We start from the raw sequence: 17,555 nt of genomic DNA, 5'->3' as shown, positions 1-17,555 counted from the left end.
CAGGTTGATTGGACACTCTAAATTGCCCCTAGGTATGAGTGTGAGTTCGGATGGTTGTTAGTCTATGTGTGCCCTGCGAGTGGCAGGCAACCAGTTCAGGGTGTCCCCTGCCTACTACCCAAAGCAAAGTCAGTTGGGATAGGCTCCAGCAGTTGACTGACCTTAACATTGGCACTTATATAATAGGTTTGCATGTAAAACGACATCAGTACTAATAGTCACCCCTCGAAATGATTCTTTAGTGATTTTAGGGCTTTTTGTGATGAGATTTACAACAGCTCCATGTCACAGATGGTTGTTGCCTCTCAAGCAGTGAGTACATTCACGTCCGACACTGCTTGCAGCCACCAGCTTCGCGTAGGGAGTCAGTGGTCGTTAATTTCAGGATGGACCAGCAAAATAGATTTAAGAGCCCATCTCTGCATATTAATCACTGCCATTGACGGGTATAGTAGTCAAAGTTTTCATTAATGTTACCTGAGCAGGTAGTGAATGAGTTTAAGACTTACAGCGATGTCTTGCGAATGCCAGCGTTTCTTGAAGCAGTTCCGTTCATGGGACATGGCCTCGGAAAAAGATGACAATTTGTATGACCCGACAGCTCGCTTCTCTACATCATCTCAAATAACAGCAACAGCATTCATTTTAATTTTATATCAAGACAAAATGTTTTTTGAAATGTAAGTTTTATTGATGCTTTCAATCACAAAAACTATATTGATCATCAGCTCAGTTTGTAGACAGAAAGCCTATTTACAGGTTAATCTCTACAAAAGGCTTCTTTTGCAGTGAGCCGGTTAAAAAAAAATAAGAAGTTAACATTTTTGATGAAAAAGTATTACAGTGGTTCTAAATGGTGGTGGTGATATAAGTATAGCAAATATATTGTACTGTTTACAATGGAGGAAAAGCGGCTCTTTGTCTTTTGACTTTACACACCTACAAGAGTAAAAATGCAAAAAAGTGGAAGTCGGTCACCAAAAAGACAAAAACACGTACTGTATACACAAATACTTACACAAATTAAAGCAATGACAGGACACAGCAGCATTCTGTCCACAAATTTAGATGCCTTAAAAAGCGAGCAAATGGCTCCACGTTTTTGTAGCCCAATTTAGCCCTTGTTACAAACATCCTGAACAAAACAATGTCATTTATGTGGGGCAGGGTTATTGTCCAGTGCATTGCAAAAAAAGAAAACAAAAAAAGAAAACAAGCACGCCCCAACTGTTCTGCATGCTGTGACCTTTACTTATCACTATTAAAATTGTTTGATCTGACCAGGACCAAATACTTCAGCATTGAAAAGTGTGTGTGTGCACATGTCTGGAAACATTCAACAAATTAAATAAATAAGATGATCTCATGATGTATGTGATATAAAAACGTCCACTGTGAAGAGAAGTAATGAGGCATAGTGGAGACAGTCTTTGAGGACGGCTACAAATTTAAAACTCGTCGTGCCGAGTAAGCGCTTCTCCAAAGTCGGTGGCCTGGCTGCCCACAAACAGGTCGTACTTGTCCACGATTTCAGCCTTGGTCAGGCGGCCGTCCTGAAAGGAGAGTTAAAATAAAAATTACTATAGAGAATGACTTTTTTTTTTTTTACAGATGTATTTTGGTTGCGTTGCTTCTGTAGGTCAAAGTGTGCCATTGCTGACATGCACTGCTTCATCTAACATGGCTATTAAAAAAAGGCAGTGTTACTGAATTTGTCTTTTTTCCAGTCTGTGAACTATTAAAAAATAAATAAATAAAAAACGAGATTTTTTAAACTTAGACAGGATGTGGCATTTCATACCTAAACACATTGACATGTAAAGCCATACAATTTAATGGCTTTGTTTTTAGATCTTATTAAACTGGGCTGCCAGGATGGCCGAGTGGTCTAAGGCGCCGCGTTCAGGACCCAGTCTCCCCAGGAGGCATGGGTTCGAATCTCGAATTTTGGCTGCCAGGATGGCCGAGTGGTCTAAGGCGCCGCGTTCAGGACCCAGTCTCCCCAGGAGGCCTGGGTTCGAATCTCGAATTTCCCCATTGTGGGACTAATAAAGGGAATATTATTATTATTATTATTATTATTATTATTAAAATGTCAATTGAAAACCATTTTTGGCAAAAAGACATTGTTTTATTTAAGTTAGTATTATTAGAACAGAGGAGGTATAAGACGCAAAGGCTTACTTTGTCTGCATCCGACTCATGGACCAGGTGCTTGGCCTCGGCCTCTGCGTGGTCGTAGTCGTTTGGCAAGATCCAGTCTCGCGTCTCCTCCATGTCCATCTTCCCGTCCTTGTTCTTGTCCCGGAACTCGCTGAACTGCTCCCTCTCTGTCTTCACCCACTCGGGTTCCACACCACCCTCCTCGTTGTACATGTCACCTGTGAAAGTGAACATCATATCATCATGGTCAGGTTCTGCTTGTGTTGTCTTGTTTCCATGGACTGCCAAATAATTTCTTCAAGAGTGCTAACGCCCCTTCTTCAAATTGAAAACTCAATACTAGGATATTTTAATTATTATATTACTCCTTAGGTTCAGCACAGTGAGCATGTCCACCTCACAGTTCATAGGTGCAGGGCTCCATTTTGGCGCCAGCCTTCCTGTGTGGAGTTTGCATGTTCTCCCCGTGGCTGTGTGGGTTTTCTCTAGGTACTCCGTTTCCTCCCATATTCCCAAAACATGCAGGGTAGGTTAATGAAACTAAATTTTCCCTAGGTGTGGTTGTGAGTGTGAATGGTTGCCTGTCTTTTTATGCCCTGCAATTGGCTGGCAGCCAATTTAGGATGTACCCCCCCTACTGCCTGAAGATAGCTGGGGAAGGCTATAGTAACCACTGTCCCTGAAAGGATTTAGTAAATCCCAAGGATTCTCCCTCCCCCCTCCCAGTGTACCGTTTGAAGGTTTGCCCAGATTGAGCCCATTCTGCTTTCAGGGCACAAAAATATACTTTGGATTTGAATTTTATAATAAAACAAAAGAAATGTTTTTTTTTTTAATTACCAATGTACTCTTCCAGGTCAATTAGACCATCTCCATTCTTGTCAATGTCTTCAATAGATTCCTACAGGGAAGAAAAGAAGGCAGGGCAAGGTAAATAAACAGCACTTTTCACAGTGGCCCACTGGATATGTTTTATCACTCACAATCACCACGATGTCTTTCATGTGCTCGAACTCCTCGGGGTGAATGAAGGCAGTGAACTCTTCTTTGTTGGCCTTCTGGTCACCGTCCTGGTCAGCCATCTTGAACCTCCTCTCATCACGCACCATCATCTGTCTGTAGCTGAAGCCATCATCAGGTTCGGTGTCATCTGTGGTCAAAGGCGTGTGTTTTGAGCATTACAGCTGGCTTTTAAACTGCAGCTAAAGGTACTCACCGAGCATGTATCCATACGTGGCATTCTTGTACTCCTCCCACGACACCACACCATCGTGATTGAGGTCATGTGTGTTCCACTGGCGATCCACATCCTCGTAGATCCACCTCTTCTGCGCATGTTTGATCCACTTCTTCATCTCCTCCGCTGTCACAAACCCATCCTTGTCATCATCAATGCGCTCCACCAGCATGCTGCAGACAAAACAAAAGTAGTCAAGATCAAACCTATGCCAAGGAGCAAATATTGACAGTCTGACAGAGTAGGAATATGTGGTCCTGCGAAACAAGCAGGGAGTTTACCTTCATACTAATTGCTTTTCATTTGATTGCATAATCTTTTAAGTTTAAAGAACATGTACATTTAAGTGTTTTTGATCTCAACCAATTTGTCCATACACGTGTTGTGTGGCGAGATGCTAGGGCTGTCACTAACGAAGTGTGTTAGGATCGATTATCCTAACAACTCCTCCATTGATTAATTCAGTAAATCAGAAGCTCCCCATGAAAATGTTCCATAGATACTGTTAATCAAGGAACAGATAGGTTGCTACAGAAATAAGATGTGGGCGATAATCATGAACAAAGTATGGATATATTGAAAGACGAAACTCGCTTTCATTCAATTGACGGGCCGGTGAGGTGTGTCCTAGTAAATATTTACCACAAGCTTCACCATCACCATTTTATTCATCGGTACATTTTTAATTATTAATATAGTTAAGTATTGTAAACCACAATATGTGTACCCTACATACAGTATTTCTATGGCTTGACACCAGCTGTGTCTCAAAAACTAAAATGGATTTCTCACGTGTGTGTTTGTCATTTGTGTGCATGTCTCTTAGCATGTGCAGAGGTTAGATTCGTGAGTGGAGTTTTTTCTCCCTGTGCCTTTGTAGGTTTTCTTTATGTCCTCCGTTTTCCTCCCACATTCCAAAAACAGGCATGGTTGGTTAATTGAATACACTAAATTGTCCCTAGATATGGCTTTGTGGCTTGGTTATCTTTGTGTGCCCAGAGACTGGCTAGCAACCAGTTCAGGGTGTACCACACCTAGACAGGCTCCAGCATGCCCGCGACCCTAGTGAGGAGCAACTCACTCACATGGAATTTCCCTATTTCCTTCTCTGAGCCAACGCAAAAAATGGCCTCGCAGCATAAAAGAAAGAAAGCTTACCCGAGTCGCTCCTTGCTCTCCTCAGGAGTGAGCTGGTCGAAGGTCTTGGCCTCCTCCTGGCCCAGGAAGGCCTCATGGTCATAGTCAAAGTTCTCAGTGTCGTCATGCTCACGGATGCTGAGCGGGTCGTCATGGTGGACGCGGTCCTTCTTCTCAGTGGGCTTGCTGGTGGCGTACACCACGCAGAGGGCAAACCACATTAAAAACGGCCGCAACTCCATTCTGCCAATGTAGACACAGACACCCTCTCTGCACCTGGAGAAGGTGTATTTTTACATTGTTAGCATGGGAAGGAAAAGACAACTAGCAAGGGATCGTCCTGATGTCACAGTCAAAACGGCAAGGGATCTGTGTCCTGATGTCACAAACACTTCTGCAGAATTGGCTTTCATGGCAGTCGTAGCCATTCCCTATGTTTGAATTAATCCATTCTGATGCTGATGGTCATCTCAAAATAATGTCTCTTATTTATAATTAAACTGGTTCTTTAGAATTTTTAGGTTATTTGCATGACGTTTCGGCGGCAGAAGAACCAGTTTGTAATTTCCAAATGACAGTCAGGAACGTTCATACAAGTATTTCAACCACAAACCGTTGATTTTGGGTGGGGCGGGGGCGTTTTCACTTTCTGGATTAAATCTCAAAAATTAAAAATTTCCGGTCAATTCACAACAGGAGTTACCTGAGTATAAATATGGGGGCAGGTCCAGATACACACTTTCCGTAAGCATTGAGAACAACTATACTGCAGCACTTGGTAACTCTAATGTCGCTGTTGATGTTACAATGATAACGTCTTTGATGAGTTTTGAGTTAAACTCGCAAATTCTAAAAAAGGACAGAATTGCTACTCGTTTCCCTTTAAAAATTACGTCAGACAGAATGATTGAACGGACACTTGATCATACATTTTTAATCACAAAAGTAACACATCGTAGCAGGTGTCACATCTTTTTGTCAAAGTAAAAAAGAACGAAAGGGGAAAGGGGCATACTGGGGGAAAAAAGTGAATATGGTTTAGCTTTGAGAAGACTGCCCGTTATGTTCAAAACTGACTTGGTTCTCCATTCGACCAGCTAGCTTTGCACTCATTTTTGTTATACATTTTAAAACGTCTGTGAATTTAATTCCGAGATTGTGTGTCAATAAAAATAACATATAATATCGACATGTGTTACGCACACATTTATTGCAAGAGCACTTACCGATATCTTAGTACAAGTTCGTCGATGTGGCTTTCCGTCGTCTCAACTCCAGCAAACACACCCGTACACTTCCGCTGGTCGAACGACGACTGGCCAATGGCGTTGCGAGGACGCAAATGCCATGTCGCTCGCTCATTGGTCCACATCTTGTGAGCATTGGTGATTGGATTGGCCGAAAACCGCCACGTCCTCAAAGGAAACGTTTTGCTTTGACTCGAAATTATTTTTCCAAGTACGTACAGTATTCAAAACTCGTATTGTATAACGTTTAAAATATACGTCATTACGTCACAAAAACAGAAAGTACAAAAAAAAAAAGAAAATTCAACCATAAAATAATACAAACACTCCCATCAAATCCTTATTTTTAGCGTAGTAATTTTTAACATATGGCTAAAATGTTGTCAGACATTCTATCAGGAGTACTAAGAAACATTGGTTTATGGGTCTGTGTCTCTTTTGGTCATTGGATATTACATTTGAAAAAAAAAAAAAAAAGAAAAATTATTCATTCAGTTTAATATCAAAACTTTTTTCCCCAAAATTGAAATACATCTTAATATTCTAGTTTTTTGTTCTAGAATGAGTAAGGAAGTCTAAAAACAGTTTGATTTTTAATTTTTAATTCAAACACGAAAATACAATATAACACAAGACAAATCAAAGTATGGCTCATTTATTTCTTTTAGATTCACGGAAGTTGTCCACGACAGAATTTCTCCTACTGACCAGTATATGGAGATATGTACTTGTACATCGTCCACATCCAGCCTAATAAAGACATTGCGAAAAAGCTGCCATCGCAAGCTAAAGATGAGAGCAGATTATTCAAAGACACTTGTCTTTAAGGACACCAAACAACAATGAGGTCTCCAGAAAAGGTGTGCGGGATTTGCTAACACAGATATGAAAATTGTTCATGTGAATTTATCGCATTAAAAATATGTGGCGCATTATGGAAGGTAAAATAGGACAACGTAGAAATTGTACATCAAGTATCAATAATGGGAAAGAATTCCACCTACAAAGCTTCAACAATTAGTAATTAATTCTCAGTTTCCAAACATTATTTTGGAACGTGCTGCAGCCATAAATTTCCAAGTTAATGATTATTTGCTAGATTTAATGTTTGAACATTAAATCTTGTCTTTGTAGTGTATTCAACTAATAATATAAGTTGAATATGATTTTCAAATAAATGTTTTCTGTTTTTATTTGTTCAACACAACCCAACTTCATTGCAATTGGATTTGTACAACGTGAGCCTTGGCCTCAGTCGACACCTTTTGGTGTTCTTTTGATGCCTCTCAGTTTGACATGACTATTGATTGGTGGAATATTATATGACAAATACATTAAATTAAATTCAGTCATATTCACTCAATACTGACAATATCTTTACAATTTTTGGAAGTACAAATGCAAAGCTTTTTTTCATCCCTTGGATAATCGCCAACTTCTTCATCTCATCCCACTGCCAGTTCCTCATCCTTCTCTTTTGTTTCTTCACCAGACTCGCAGACTGTGTTGCCCTGCTCATCGCCTTCGCCACCTGTCGCAAAGGAAAGGAAATTGGATAATTCCTCACGGCATAATTGATGATTTCTCACAACACACTAAAACGACGTTGCATAGTGGTTGGGTCGCACTGGTTTAGTGTAAACTAATGATTTTGTACCACACGGTAGAGTTAATGCTTACCTGTGTCGCTTTCATTTTCTTTCTTCGTGAGGAAGACACGCTGCATCATGAGCTTCTTCACAGTGTGACACTTGTATTTGAGCTCGGCTACACTGCCTTCCTTTCCTGTGGACACGCACAAACAAAGCTCAAGTTTGACTGCGACAAAAGCAGTGTAGAACCTTTAGATAAGACATGTACCATGGAGACTTTACCTTTGCCTGGTCCCTCCTCAAAGAGAACGCATGTTCCCAGGGCATCTTTGAAAGGAGAAATTATCAGTAGTATCAGTACAAATAAATAAACAGACAAAAAGGAAATGCATTATGATTTGTTATATATGCTTTGGATGTGCATTTTACATTAGCAATAACCCAGAAGGGACAGTTTTTTTTCAGGTGAACATTATCATACCTTTGAGTGAATTGGAATTTTTATTATGTATTTATCTCATTTCAGTAGTGCCCTTGACCTCAGTGAAAGGCAAAGTGACATTCATTTGGTTTAATCTGATTACATGACCCCCATTTTTCTGACTAGAATTTGGCAGTATCTGGTAAAGTGTGGTCTACAATAAGTCTACTGTTTTTGTAGTGTATTCCCGTATTATCTCGTATTATATTGATCAATTTGGTCGCATAAGGTCTGTTCATTTTATTTGTTCCTGGTGCGTTTGATGTGTCTGTTACCAAATCACTTTGCAAAATAATACAAGGCTGTTGGAATATTTGTATAGACATTGTGTAATCAAAGAGAAACACATTGCTTGCTGTAACTGTTTAAAGCCAGTGCTTATTCGTACTTATTAGAAACAAGAGCAAAATGCCCGTAGCATGCGCGCTCACGCACACGCACGCACGCACAAACGCATACGCACAAACATACTGTAGTACAGGAAGAAGAGGGGAAGCAGAACTTCGGAAGACTTTGGTGCACTGAAAGCCACTGTCTCTCCTTTTACAAAAGTTAAGTTCTGACTCTGGTTGTGTTCTTTGTCTCCTGTCTTGATTTCTTGTACGTCTATGGAAGTATCTGTAATTTTACTGAACCTTCTTATGATTCTGAGTCCTTTGTTTCCCACAAGAGTAAGGTTTAGTCTTACCTTCATATTCTCCTGCAAACACATACTGGCCCACTTGCATCATTGGCTGCTCACTGTCAATATCCTTTCAAATAAATACAAATAAGATGATGCATTTAAGAATCAAAGTGATGTACAGCAGCTTTTTTAATGACAATGAAAAACACCACAGTCATAACTTACCAGTATTTTGCAGGTACCACGAGACCTGACCATAGTATCATTATTTATGATTCCAGAGAGTTCGACAACAACGAGCTGCTCCTGTACACACATACATATCATTAACTATAAAAAAAGAACCAATCTGTTTCTTTTGACATGTCAAAAAAGAACATCAGCAAAACTACACTTGCCGAACAAAATTCGGACTCTTTTGGGCATGCACGTGCAAATGCCCCCCCCCCTCAAAAGTCAAAAACTAACTTGCTAGTTACACAACACGAATATTTCGCCAGTCCAAAATCATTTAGTTACATTGATAATAGCACTTACCTCGTCCTCCCATTCGTCATCCATTTTTATTGTCCTGATAACGACGCGGGAGTCAATGTTTATCTTCCCAGCGCTTGCATCAAATGCTTACTTCCGCAAGATCTGCGAATGTTACGGAAGCTGAGGAGGGAAGAATATCATTATGTAATGAACCTTTATGGGCAATAGGTGTCGCTGTGTTCCCTTTTCCATTTGATTTCTAGTTGTTAAAACTCTAAAATGATATGCATAGCTATTGAAAGTGATTCACGACGACGGAAACCTCTTCGCAAATATCCAAAACTCTCAACACATTTGCTTCCCATACACTTCTCAAATGCATTGAACAGGGCTCCCTGCAAAAAAAACCCCACAAGAATCTGACATGAGATCAAACGTTTGCCATTTCTAAACATTGCCATACAAAATGAAAATACATGAGAACATTTTCCACAATATGTGCCACCTGCCAAAGCACCTCAATGGTTAAAGTTTTTACGACATCAAACAAGGCAAGGTAACTTTATTTATCAGCACACGTTCTGATGTGATGTTATTTTTTTTCTTTTTCTTCATCTGCTGTTTTTGTTTTTGTGTTTTGATATGTTGTTGTGCGGCACGGTGAACGACTGGTTAGCACGTCCGCCTCACAGGTCAAAGGTCATGGGTTTGATTCCATCCCTGGCCTTCGTGTGTGGAGTTTGCATGTTCTTCCCGTGCCTGTGCGGGGTTTCTCCAGGTAATCCGATTTCCTCCCAGATTCCGAGAACATGCATGGTAGGTTGATTGGATACTCTGAATTGCCCCTAGGTATGATTGTAAGTGCGGATGATTGTTTGTCTTTGTGTGCCCTGCGATTGGCAACCAGTCCAGGGTGTACCCCACCTACTGTTGGAAGATAGCTGGGATAGGCTCCAGCATGCCCGCGACCCTTGTGAGGAGAAGCGGCTCAGATAATGAATGGAAATTTTATTGTGGTTAGTTATTTGCTGCTATGTTTTGCTCTTCATCGTACAATGGCTATTGTTATTAATTTAATATCATTCATTGTTGGGGATCATTTATGTTTGCAAAGGCATCACTTCACAGTTTAATCCAAATAAAAAGGCTGGGTTCACATTACTGCTTTTTTGTAGTCAAGTGTAAAATGTGAAAGGCAAATACAAACACACTTACACAATATTTAATATTTAATTAGACCAATGATCAATTAATGGCACCAATGGAAAATGTTTTGTGATCCTAAAAGCGACTGACATATGAGCCTGGCATGTAGCACACACGCAGCTGTTGTGGATGCGTGTGTGTGCATGTGTGTATGGAACTTTCTGGATGTGCTGTGCTCACACAACTTCTGGTAAGTCTATAAATCTTTACAATGCATAGCTACAATAATCTTGCTTAGTTTAATCAAACTATATCGCTAACTCATCGCTTTTCACTGGAGTTATGAAATTAAATACTGGTGGGCGGGTGAGGAAAAAGCCTATAAATAGAAAATGGCTGGAAATTCCTTCTGCTTCTAACTATCTATGACAACAGTATACACTCATTGGACAATGTTTTTGGCACACATGCACAGTCCACTGACAACCAAAACGAGAGTGGTAGCAAAAAATTGACCTTGATAAATGAGCAGTTTTGAGTTATATTAGGTTTAATGTGTTTGTGCTTGTTGTTATTACAGCAGAGCTCTATGAGATCAACACATAGCTTTATTACTTTTGTAAATGGTAGCGTGTTTAAATCGGCTCACCAGACTGTCCAAGTGTACCTAATGTTGTGGCTGGTGAGTAAAAATTACCGGAAGAAAAAGTCTGCTCAGTCATCAAAATTTGAGTACCGCATTGAATATTCTCAGTTGCAACCGAACGGTCGGTGTCATAAAAGCAGACGGTAAAACCTGCCAATAGCGGTGTGAGCAGTGACTGAAAAGCGCACCACAAGATTGACCAATGGTGGAGAAAACAGCGACTAAAAAGTTGACCATAAGACCGGCCAACGGTGGCATCAAATGAAAAATAAATAAAGTCATGTAAATGGCCTGGGGGCTACTCAATGTCAACATCAGAACAATGTCTCGTACTTGGTTTTTACTGCGTTTGATGACTGCACATGGTGTCTGATGGCACCAGTTAAAGTGAAGCACCTGTCGTTTGACTGAGCTAACGGAAGAGATGTAGTCCCTTTCTCAAGTATTCCAACAAAATGAAAAAACACTGAACTGGATAAACTAATAAAACATTTCTTCAATCTAAGTGAAAGATTATGTTTAAAAGTGATGTCGAATTGCCTGAAAATGACCCACCCAAAAAAATGAAACACAAGTACAATAAATACTGATTTGTTTCACAATTTCAAACGATTCCCAAGTGTCTTAATAACCAAAAAAGGTATGTGCCGATGAAGAAAATAATAACATTTTAACTTGTGGATGTAGCAATTCATTCACGACACTGTTTATGTGGCACCATGGAAATGTCACCCAATGTAAATAACTCCAACACCTCTCCACCCACACTGCCACAACAACGCCAGCAGTGGCAACTTCAGCAGACCGCAGCATTGAGTACGTAAGTGCTACTTGTCAGAAGCTGAGACTAACATGTGTAAGAAAAAAAAAACCTAATGCAGCTCTGCTCATGTTGATTGAAGGCATTTCTGAAGGATCGTGTTTCAGAAAATGTAGTCTGGCCCTCACTTGAATGTAACACTGAATCTTCTCCCAGGCTAACTGATGATGTCATTGCCGGAGTAAATCACATTTGATGCATGAGCAGATACGCCGGACACTCAACTATCTGTGTACAAACAATTAAAAAGTCAAAATGTCCACAATATATCCCCATCAAATTACAACATCATCTGTTTACTTTTTCCTCAAAACAAGCCTGCCTCGCCCACACCCTTTTCGTTATCTTGAAAAGTTGATTTCTTTTCTTTTTTTTTATTTGCTTCTTGATCCATCCAGGAACGCCCCCCTCCAGTCTATCTCTGATCTAGAAAACAGACGAGGATGACTCTTCAATGGACCGCAGTGGCCTTCTTTCTCTATGCAGAGATAGCAATCAATATCATCCTGTGTGCCCCGTTCATATCAGCACAGAGGTAGTAAATAAGTAAATATTTGGAATTAAAACAAATTGCAGTGCAGTGATTTGCAACCCACATTTGTGTGCTTTGAGTGATCTGCAAGTGGTCAAAAATAAAATTTGACATTGGCCCAAAAATGTATTTACACCCTTGTATGCATCAATGACAACCAAGTCAAACGACAACTAAATATTCATTATCTTCAGAGGCACTTTAAAAGGTGGCACGTGTGTGCTGACATCTTTTTTTAACATGAGTTTGAATGTAATTGGTTCATTTTAAACACAGCCACAAGAGGGTGTGCACACTTGTGCTACTATATTATTTCATCTTTTTCTTTTTTCCCCGCAATTGAGTGGTTATAAGTCACATTAATTGTGGGAAAAGCTGATTGATTTGTCTTGGTCACATTTTTATACCACAAAAAAATGGCATTCAAACAGTGGTATGTAGATATTTTATATCCACTGTAACCCCAAAAAAGTAGGCTCTATAAATATTGGAACTGTTGTAGTAGGTATGAAATAAATATCCTTTCTTTGCAGATGGCGCTTGGTTTTCAGTTGGAATATATGGAAGTGGATATCTCCTTACTGGAACAAGTGCTTCTTCACCATGATCATGGTTCTCATTGTTCTTTTCCTCGGTGAGCAACCGTTGCTGCAGACCGGTTCAATTTGGTAAAGGAATTGTAACAATATTTTTAATTTTACCGCAACCTGTACTAGAACCAAAGTACAGTGCGAGTAAAATGCTTTTGTCACCTCTGCCATCCTCAGATGCTGCTCGCGAGGTGCACAAGTACTCAAGCCCCGAACCCATGCAAGAGGCTCAGGTGAACTCCAATCTATTCGACCACCTTCACATGAGGCTCTTCAGAGCTCAGAGGAATCTCTACATCTCGGGCTTCTCACTCTTCCTGTGGCTGTTAGTCTTATTTCCTTCCCATTGCAAAGATGATATAAGTTTGCAAAGCAGCTAAAAGCGATCTTCTGATAGCACCTGAGGGAGGGTTACGGGCAGAGAAATGTGTCTAGGGAAGTGGATTGCGAGGATCTCATCCACTGGCCACAACACAACAATCTTGTGGGCTAAAAGACCAAATTAAATCGGGCTTTAGAATGATAATGATGCCCTCTTTTTATGAAATATAACATCTGTGTACTTATTTCCAACCAGTCAACCAATTCCTCAATGGGATAAATGTGTGTTCATATTTCGCCCACGCTGGGCTATATTGGATAGGTGAGACATTAGCTGGTTGGCAAACTGTCGTAAATCACCTTTAATTCAGTAGATTGTTCCTATTTTCACGGGATATTTTTCAGACCCACCCAAGATAGGTGAAAATCTGTGATATAGAGAAACTAATATACAAAGTCAGAAAAAAATGTGTTATATAGTTTTACCACACAATACATGCTTTAAATAGAATAAATATACTTTTTCAAGTATTTCTTAGCACATGTTCTCATTCTCTAGCTTTCATAAAACTGTACTGTTTATTTCACTCTCAGATGAATCTCTACATCTCGGGCTTCTCACTCTTCCTGTGGCTGTTAGTCTTATTTCCTTCCCATTGCAAAGATGATATAAGTTTGCAAAGCAGCTAAAAGCGATCTTCTGATAGCACCTGAGGGAGGGTTACGGGCAGAGAAATGTGTCTAGGGAAGTGGATTGCGAGGATCTCATCCACTGGCCACAACACAACAATCTTGTGGGCTAAAAGACCAAATTAAATCGGGCTTTAGAATGATAATGATGCCCTCTTTTTATGAAATATAACATCTGTGTACTTATTTCCAACCAGTCAACCAATTCCTCAATGGGATAAATGTGTGTTCATATTTCGCCCACGCTGGGCTATATTGGATAGGTGAGACATTAGCTGGTTGGCAAACTGTCGTAAATCACCTTTAATTCAGTAGATTGTTCCTATTTTCACGGGATATTTTTCAGACCCACCCAAGATAGGTGAAAATCTGTGATATAGAGAAACTAATATACAAAGTCAGAAAAAAATGTGTTATATAGTTTTACCACACAATACATGCTTTAAATAGAATAAATATACTTTTTCAAGTATTTCTTAGCACATGTTCTCATTCTCTAGCTTTCATAAAACTGTACTGTTTATTTCACTCTCAGATGAGGTTTACCTTAAAAGTCAATTAATAAATGAAAGACAATTAAACATTACATATGTATATACCAAAATAATTAATCTAGCCAAATAATTTTGCTTAAAGAAAGCCTGAAAGTTGAAGCTTTACATACAATAAAATTTGCATATGTATATAATCTAAGCCCTGTCATGAATAGTAAATATTTGCAAGTAATTGACGTCACCCAATTGGTTTATAATAGCTTAAAGATGCAAGAAGATGGATGCAAAGCACTACTTTTGTCTGACTGAAGCTCCTCATCTTGCTTTAACGTAGTTCCTTGGCAAAATAGTTGCACAAGATGGCATCAAATGACTACTTTTTTTTCTAAATGAAGGTCCTCAATTCAAGTACCTTGAACCATCATGCCACCAGCTTGTGCCAAAGAAATTATTTTTAAAGTATACAGTTTTAGACAGGGCTTTGGCCCGGACAGAAAAATCTGAAATAGCCGAGCCTTTCAGAGAACAGGTGAGATTTCCGCTGTTTGCATCCAAGGCAAATGTAAACAAGTTTTGTGATGTTTGCATTTCAAGCTAATCAGATTTTTTTTACTGCAGAGAAACAATTTAAAACAAAAGATTATTGCAAAAAAAAAACAGCTGAGCCCATCATTTTCATGACAATGGGTTCCTTAAAAAAGCAGCTAATACTTCAATCTGTAAGCCTCAAATCGTGATTATCGTGGTTTGTGGCGCAACGCTGTAATGCAAAATGCCCCAGACGGCTAACAGAAATTACTGTAATTGTAAACCTTCAACCAAATGCTGCTTTTACACATAAGGTACAGCACAATGTACACTACTATACTGAAAAATAAAAATAAAAATAAAAAATAAAACAAAAAACAAAAGGAAAACAAAAAACCTGATTGCTCGAAAATCTGGAATATAGCAGGTGTCAAACAAGTTCACTGTATAAGTGTTTGGGCTTGAGTTTCAAATCATCTCTGTGTATTTCATGTTCCAGTGTCGTGCGGCGGGTCATCATCTTGCTCAATCAGGTGGCGGCTGCGGCGGACAATAATGCCGGTCTTCAGGCACAGATGGAGAACGCTGCCAAAGCTGCCAAACAGCATCAAGAGGACAACCGTGTACTTAAACAAGTCAGACGAAATCACAGCTTCATTATAGAACTTTAATTTTGGAAGTATGACTTTAGTAAATGTAATCATTGTCTCTAGGCTCTCTTAGATGAGGAAAAAGTCGTTTCAGAAATGAATCATCAGCTGAAGCTTGAAGTTCAGAGCCTGTCCCATCAGCTGAAGATGGAAAAAGAGGGTGAGTATTCACGCTAGCTATTTCCAAAAGTTGGCTAAAGTACTCACGCTCACAAAAGTAGGAAGTACTGATTCAACTCCTTTGGTAAAACTACTTAAAAAAAGTAGACTCTTAAATACACTGAATTAAAACGGTAAAACTGTTTTTCAATACCTCTTAATTTACATGACGCTAGTACTAAACCGTAAAAAAAAAAAACAGTGGAGACCCTATCAAACGATGTGAACTGAGTGGCACAAAATGTTTAAGCAAGATAATGATAACAGCAGAAAAAAAATACACATTCCTTGTGTGTGTGTTTTTTACATTAGAATTTTTGATTGCCACAAAGTTGAGGTTTTTAGACTGGCACAAGACACAACACATTCACCACCTATCATTATTGGAACAGACAAAAATTAAATATCCAACTCAAATAAGGTCATGGATTGGAATCTGTTGCATCATTGCTTTGAATTGTTAAACCTAGAATTTGCAGTCTTCGTTGAAAGGATTACTTGATCATGATGGTATTGCCCAAAATGAAATATAAACACTTTTATGTTGTATTTTATGGAATGTGCAATGTCTCGTCAGCACTGGTAGTGGCAGCCACATGCCGCAGCATCTCAAACAATACCTTAATATCCCTTGAAATTAAATTGAAAGCTTTCCAATTTATTTTTTTTTATATTTAACTGGAGTTAAAGAACTGACCAAGAAACTATAATAGCCTCCTTTGAGAGAACCTTTGTCTTCTGGTCTCTTCTAAAATGAAATGGGAAAAAAATGCTATATTAAAGCTGAAATGCCACAGTGAAGGACTGAACAATTCAAAACAACTCATTTGAAATTCTGAATGTGTGTGCAGCCGTTCACAAGTCACACTCTGAAGTGGAGGCCATGAGCAGGCAGGCTAAAGGTCTGGCCAAGGAGTACGACCGACTGTTGAGCGAGCATCATCAGCTTCAGGTAAAGAAGCATGTATGCGCTCATGAAAATGATGCTGCGTTTACTGACCCTGATAACGTTTCTGATTATTTGATACTTCTTTTAATCCACAGAATCTTCAGAGTGCTGCAGACAAAAAGATCCAATGATATACATGGAAAGAATTGTTAATTCGTCATGGGAACATATCCAGCTGTTGTGAAATACGCTTTATAAATAAAATTGCATTGTATTGTATTGTAGAAAACATACTTTTTATTGTTTATATATAAACAGTGGTAGCTTCAGATACTCTGTCGCTTGAGTGAAGTGGGGAAAAAAATTGAGCAATTATTATAATGCCCTTGCATGTGGGCAAGGAGAGCCACAGGAGCTGATACACTTTCAGCAGTTTGTTGAATGGGACAATCAGTACACACAAATACAAAATGAGAACACTCACAAGGAGCTGCTGGAGGCCACGACACACACCCAAATGCAACAACTGAACCAAGCTGCAAACCTGACCTCAGCTCCTGACGTCACTAGACCATACCAGTCAAAGGCATGAATACGACAGTATATATTCTTTGTTTTCATACAATACAGTGCTATTTTTCTTTACCAAAAACATGTCATGAAAACATTGTGGTGTATTTTTTGGGGGCAGTTCTATGAACAAATTAAACTCAATGGACAAGGTACCACAGGTAGTTTTCTTCACTGGAGTGGCCGACAACCAATCAAATGTGAAATTAAACAACCAAGAAAATATTTTGTTACCTGTCTCTTTCTAAAAAATGTGTGTGTGCAAAACTTTCGGCACTTCCACCACTGTTATGTAAAAGTATGGCAAAATTGCATAATTACCACTCCCACATGGTCGTCTAAGTTTCATGAAGATCCAGAACTATTTTTAAGTGACAGCCGCAGTCCAGGTATGGTTAATTTAGCCAGTGATAGTGTGAGTTACAGTCTGGGTGTAGATAGGTGATGAAAAACTATGTAAGACATGTTCTTTCCATGCTCCCTTTCCTTCCAAAATACCTACTACTGACCGACAGCATCTATCTACGGTCCCAACCAAAACTATTGGAACACCAATGTTAA

At 39.3% G+C, this 17,555-nt stretch overlaps 3 protein-coding genes across 5 annotated transcripts; 1 reads left to right on the top strand and 2 right to left on the bottom strand.

The window, feature by feature from the left end:
* Positions 1-667: 667 nt before the first annotated feature.
* LOC148335185 (calumenin-B-like) lies at positions 668-5,930 on the bottom strand. Of its 2 annotated transcripts, XM_088299457.1 has the most exons (8): positions 5,825-5,886; positions 5,764-5,793; positions 4,559-4,813; positions 3,380-3,573; positions 3,147-3,313; positions 3,004-3,064; positions 2,185-2,381; positions 668-1,553 (listed from the first exon to the last, which is right to left on the bottom strand). In XM_088299457.1, exons 1-8 carry the CDS (start codon positions 5,884-5,886, stop codon positions 1,449-1,451), a joined length of 1,071 nt encoding a protein of 356 aa, XP_088155583.1. In that variant the 3' UTR covers positions 668-1,448. The 2 variants fall into 2 exon arrangements, with proteins under 2 accessions (XP_088155583.1, XP_088155582.1); XM_088299456.1 differs by having other exon boundaries at positions 5,764-5,930.
* Positions 5,931-6,423: 493 nt separating this feature from the next.
* Positions 6,424-9,134, bottom strand: gtf3c6 (general transcription factor IIIC, polypeptide 6, alpha). Its single transcript, XM_088298813.1, has 6 exons — positions 9,020-9,134; positions 8,708-8,788; positions 8,546-8,609; positions 7,659-7,703; positions 7,465-7,569; positions 6,424-7,315 (listed from the first exon to the last, which is right to left on the bottom strand). Exons 1-6 carry the CDS (start codon positions 9,041-9,043, stop codon positions 7,230-7,232), a joined length of 405 nt encoding a protein of 134 aa, XP_088154939.1. The 5' UTR covers positions 9,044-9,134; the 3' UTR covers positions 6,424-7,229.
* A 744-nt stretch (positions 9,135-9,878) lies between these two features.
* LOC148335183 (B-cell receptor-associated protein 29-like) lies at positions 9,879-16,645 on the top strand. Of its 2 annotated transcripts, none has more exons than XM_088299134.1 (8): positions 9,879-9,975; positions 11,970-12,106; positions 12,637-12,737; positions 12,871-13,018; positions 15,226-15,361; positions 15,440-15,536; positions 16,387-16,487; positions 16,580-16,645. In XM_088299134.1, the coding sequence occupies exons 2-8, from the start codon at positions 12,015-12,017 to the stop codon at positions 16,613-16,615; spliced, it is 711 nt and encodes a 236-aa protein (XP_088155260.1). In that variant the 5' UTR covers positions 9,879-9,975; positions 11,970-12,014; the 3' UTR covers positions 16,616-16,645. The 2 variants fall into 2 exon arrangements, with proteins under 2 accessions (XP_088155260.1, XP_088155259.1); XM_088299133.1 differs by lacking the exon at positions 9,879-9,975 and adding an exon at positions 10,273-10,355.
* The last annotated feature ends 910 nt before the right edge of the window (positions 16,646-17,555 follow it).

The sequence above is a fragment of the Idiotropiscis lumnitzeri genome, chromosome 6 (assembly GCF_059441095.1).
Source record: "Idiotropiscis lumnitzeri isolate Australia: NSW breed Sydney's pygmy pipehorse chromosome 6, RoL_Ilum_1.0, whole genome shotgun sequence".
Taxonomy (NCBI): domain Eukaryota; kingdom Metazoa; phylum Chordata; class Actinopteri; order Syngnathiformes; family Syngnathidae; genus Idiotropiscis; species Idiotropiscis lumnitzeri.
The sequence above is the reverse complement of the archived record's forward strand: the minus strand, read 5'-3'. Positions and strand labels throughout refer to the sequence as shown.